Source organism: Spinacia oleracea, chromosome 3 (assembly GCF_020520425.1).
Source record: "Spinacia oleracea cultivar Varoflay chromosome 3, BTI_SOV_V1, whole genome shotgun sequence".
In the NCBI taxonomy this organism is placed as follows: domain Eukaryota; kingdom Viridiplantae; phylum Streptophyta; class Magnoliopsida; order Caryophyllales; family Amaranthaceae; genus Spinacia; species Spinacia oleracea.
Window position 1 is genome coordinate 110,376,815 of NC_079489.1, and position 3,572 is coordinate 110,380,386.

The 3,572-nt window shown below is 33.7% G+C and overlaps 1 protein-coding gene across 1 annotated transcript; it reads right to left on the reverse strand.

Annotated features, from left to right (window-relative positions):
• Window positions 1-550: 550 nt before the first annotated feature.
• On the reverse strand, window positions 551-2,068 carry LOC130469267 (uncharacterized). Its single transcript, XM_056838330.1, has one exon. It carries the CDS (start codon window positions 1,863-1,865, stop codon window positions 849-851), a length of 1,017 nt encoding a protein of 338 aa, XP_056694308.1. The 5' UTR covers window positions 1,866-2,068; the 3' UTR covers window positions 551-848.
• Window positions 2,069-3,572: the final 1,504 nt, after the last annotated feature.

Genomic DNA, 3,572 nt, shown 5'->3' on the forward strand with positions numbered 1-3,572 from the left:
TAAACATTTTAAAGTGTTAAATGATTAATTTTATACATTATTAGTAATTTTGAATAAATATTTTTTTATTAAATTGAAATATTTTATCATTAAAAAATAGATAACTTTTACATATACATATAAGGGTAACTTTTAAGCATTTTACATTAACTTTAACTTCGATATACAATATTTATCGCACACCCCGTGTAAATAAGAATTTGTGCAGGAAGTATATCTATCAACACTTTACATCATAGGGATACTTTTTGCACTAATTAATCATAAAAGTTTATTAAATAATAACGTGAGCCTTTTTTATAAATATTAAAAGAAAAATATACGGAGTATATAATATCGTATCTCAATACATAAACAGGTATTAGCTCGTTGAGATAAATTAAACAAACAAATCATCCTCCACTTAACGGCAATCCGGATTAGCCCTAAGGGTGAACCGGATGGTACACCAAAAAAAAAAAAAAAAAAATTTATGATTGAGCTTAAAAAATAGCTTAACGGTTCATGAGTCATGTCAAATCATTTTACAATTGAACAAATATGAGTACCCTTTCACATAAAGTCTTATCATAGTATTGCTCAACTTAAAATCATTAACATGTTACATTGAAGTTCTTCCCAACATACTCATGTAATAAATTACATCATAAGATACACATGGTAATAAATAAATTTATGAAATATAATTACAAGGGAAAAAAGGGGAAGGAACACCAACCTTTTTAAAACTTGACGATAAAACTATTTAGAAAATAGTCTATTTGTGTAGATATCAGGGTTGAATGTCCCAATTAATCAACATAATCTGCTGCTCGATTTGTTTTTCGATAAACCTTTCGAATGATTGTTTACATATGAAATTGCTCCAATTGTATGTTCTTAGAATTCAAAGGAATATATTCTCCAAGATAAGCATCAAGATGATCAGCCAAGGTTGACTTGTCAATATTCTCATGGTGGTAAGATTTGCACACAAAGTAAATCACAGTTTGTACAACAAGCCCAAAGAGAAACAACAAAGTCAACATCATCAAACACAAAATTCCATAACAGATTTTCCCTCCAATCCCAACCGTCAAATCAATCACCTCAGATTGCTCAAATAAAATTTGAATACCCACCAAGCAAAATGTGAATACCAAGAACATAGCTGTTGCAATTCCCATTTTGCCCTTGATCAAATTTTTGCTCTTCTTCATAGCTTGGATCCCATATGTGTCTTCTAACACGGACACAACACTTGCTAATTGCCATATTACATTAATATAAGTAAACCCAAGAAGGTATATTATCAAGAGGATGGATGAGGCTATTTTTCCGATTAGGTTACCATTCGGAAAAAATAACAAGAACCATATGACAAAAACGAAAAATGAAATTACTAACCAGACAAAGTTATATACAAATATTATGCCGAAATTCCATAAAAAGGTGATGATCAGTCTCTTCCAAACCTTTGGAACTACGCTCATGATCTTCTTGAAGGTGATATCCTTACCAGTATAGATACATGCGACTGTATAGACAACTGCAGAGGTTGACAGGAGAGAAAATATAAGGAGGAATAGTAGGTAAACGAGTTTGATGAGCCAAAATGTAGTCCATTCCGAGGAGATCATGTTAGAAATCTTGTTATAAGTCGGGGTGCCTTGAGGGATGTACTCTAAGGTATCGGCGTTGTTGATAATCTTGCCGGAAATGAAGGTGGAAAAGCCATCATTGGCTAGGGAAATGCAAGAGAGAGGGATGATCAAGGTAAGGGTGATCTTGGTGAAAATTTTAGACCATCTAAAGATAATATTGGTTGACTCTTTGCATATGCCAAAGAAGCCTAAGAATTGAAGCTCTTCTTGTTCTCGATCCATGGAGGTACGAATGTTTTGTGTAAGAATGGAATGTTTTAGAAATTGAAAATGGAGTTTTTATTTGGAGATTTGCAGTGATGGTTCCTTAATTCAAAGTCAATAATCGCCAATTAAGACGACAAATTGAAGAAAAGGTCTAGCATTGACTTTATTTGATTAGCATAAGTACTCTAGACTCTTAGTCTTGTACATCAACTAATACATAGACTTGGACAAAGATAGAAAATGTCTAGATCTAGATGTACATGCGTCTTATTATACAAATCAATAATTGATCAACGAACAACGGTGCAACGCTTTTGGGTCTAACCGGTGCCATTATTAGTTAAAATATGCATTGAATCGGTTAAATACCCTTCCAAACAACCCAACAACATAGTGATCTCATTACCTATTTTATGGGTTTATTCTGCATCTATCTAGAGACTAAAATATGAACTCTATAACTCATAACCTAGATGTATATTGTAATCTGCATTACTCAAGATCAATAAACTTTTCTTCTTTTTTGCGCAGCTAACACATGTGATAGAGATAGAAGCTCTTAGGATATTTGATGTACAATAGACTTCTAGTTGATTTAGGTTTCCTAATACTTAGGACTAATGTTGTAACCCACTATATATATATTTGATCAATGACAACACTCCAATTCACGGAGTTTCACAGTATCTAAAATGGTATCACAGCTTAAGGTTTAAATCTAGCTTTAACAAATATTTTTTCGATCTTAGGAATTTGTTACATAATTAACGCAACCACTGCGGAAAATGTTTGGTTGACCCTAAGGGTTAGCAACCCTTAAGATACATATAACATAAAATAATACATAAGTGTAATTAATTGGAGAGAGAAAGTGTTGTAAGGTGAGTTTCAATGCATTTGTAACCAATCATAACTCAATATTTAAAGGGTTACGAACCCTTAGGGTTACTCTATCATTGTCCAATTACTGCTAGTGCTTCCGCCAAATTCTTGTATCTCTACTCATTCATTGCGATTCAACAATTCCCACCACCAAATTTTATTCTTTTAATCCCTGGATTCAGTCACATACTACCCGTTTTTTACATAATCCTTACGTACTAATCATGACAACAGAAGGCGATAACCCCAAACCTCCTGCATCTACGGAATTTCACCCGGCTCTCTCGGTAAACAATATCAAGAGCGCTATCCCTTTAATTTTTGATCGTCAGAAGGTGCAATATTCAAATTGGGTTGAATTATTCGAGTGTCACACTCATACTTTTAACGTACTTGATCACATAGATCCTACAACTCCGCGTTCTACTGATGTCTCTGAGCCTATGTGAAAGCGGCTCGACTTCATTGTGAAACAGTGGATCTATGGGACAATCTCTACAGATCTTCTCCAGACAATTCTTTGCAGAGGAGATTCGGCACAACAAATCTGGAATAAAATCAAGGCCATATTTCAAGATAACAAACATGTCAGGGCAGTTTATCTTGAAAATCAGTTTAATTCTCTTCACTTGAATAATTTTTCTGATATTAATTCGTATTGTTTACAATTAAAAACTACGGAGTATTAGTGATCAATTGGCAAATATTGATCAACATGTTTCAGAACAAAAATTAGTCTTGCGCCTTGTTGCAGGTTTGGTTGGAACCGATTATGATACTGTAGCTACTATGATTCAACAAACGGACCCCCTTCCGGCCTTTGAGAATGCACGGTCACGC

Coding starts and splice junctions, on each gene's coding strand:
- LOC130469267 (XM_056838330.1), bottom strand. CDS start 1,865: ATGGATCGAGAACAAGAAGAGCTTCAATTCTTAGGCTTCTTTGGCATA.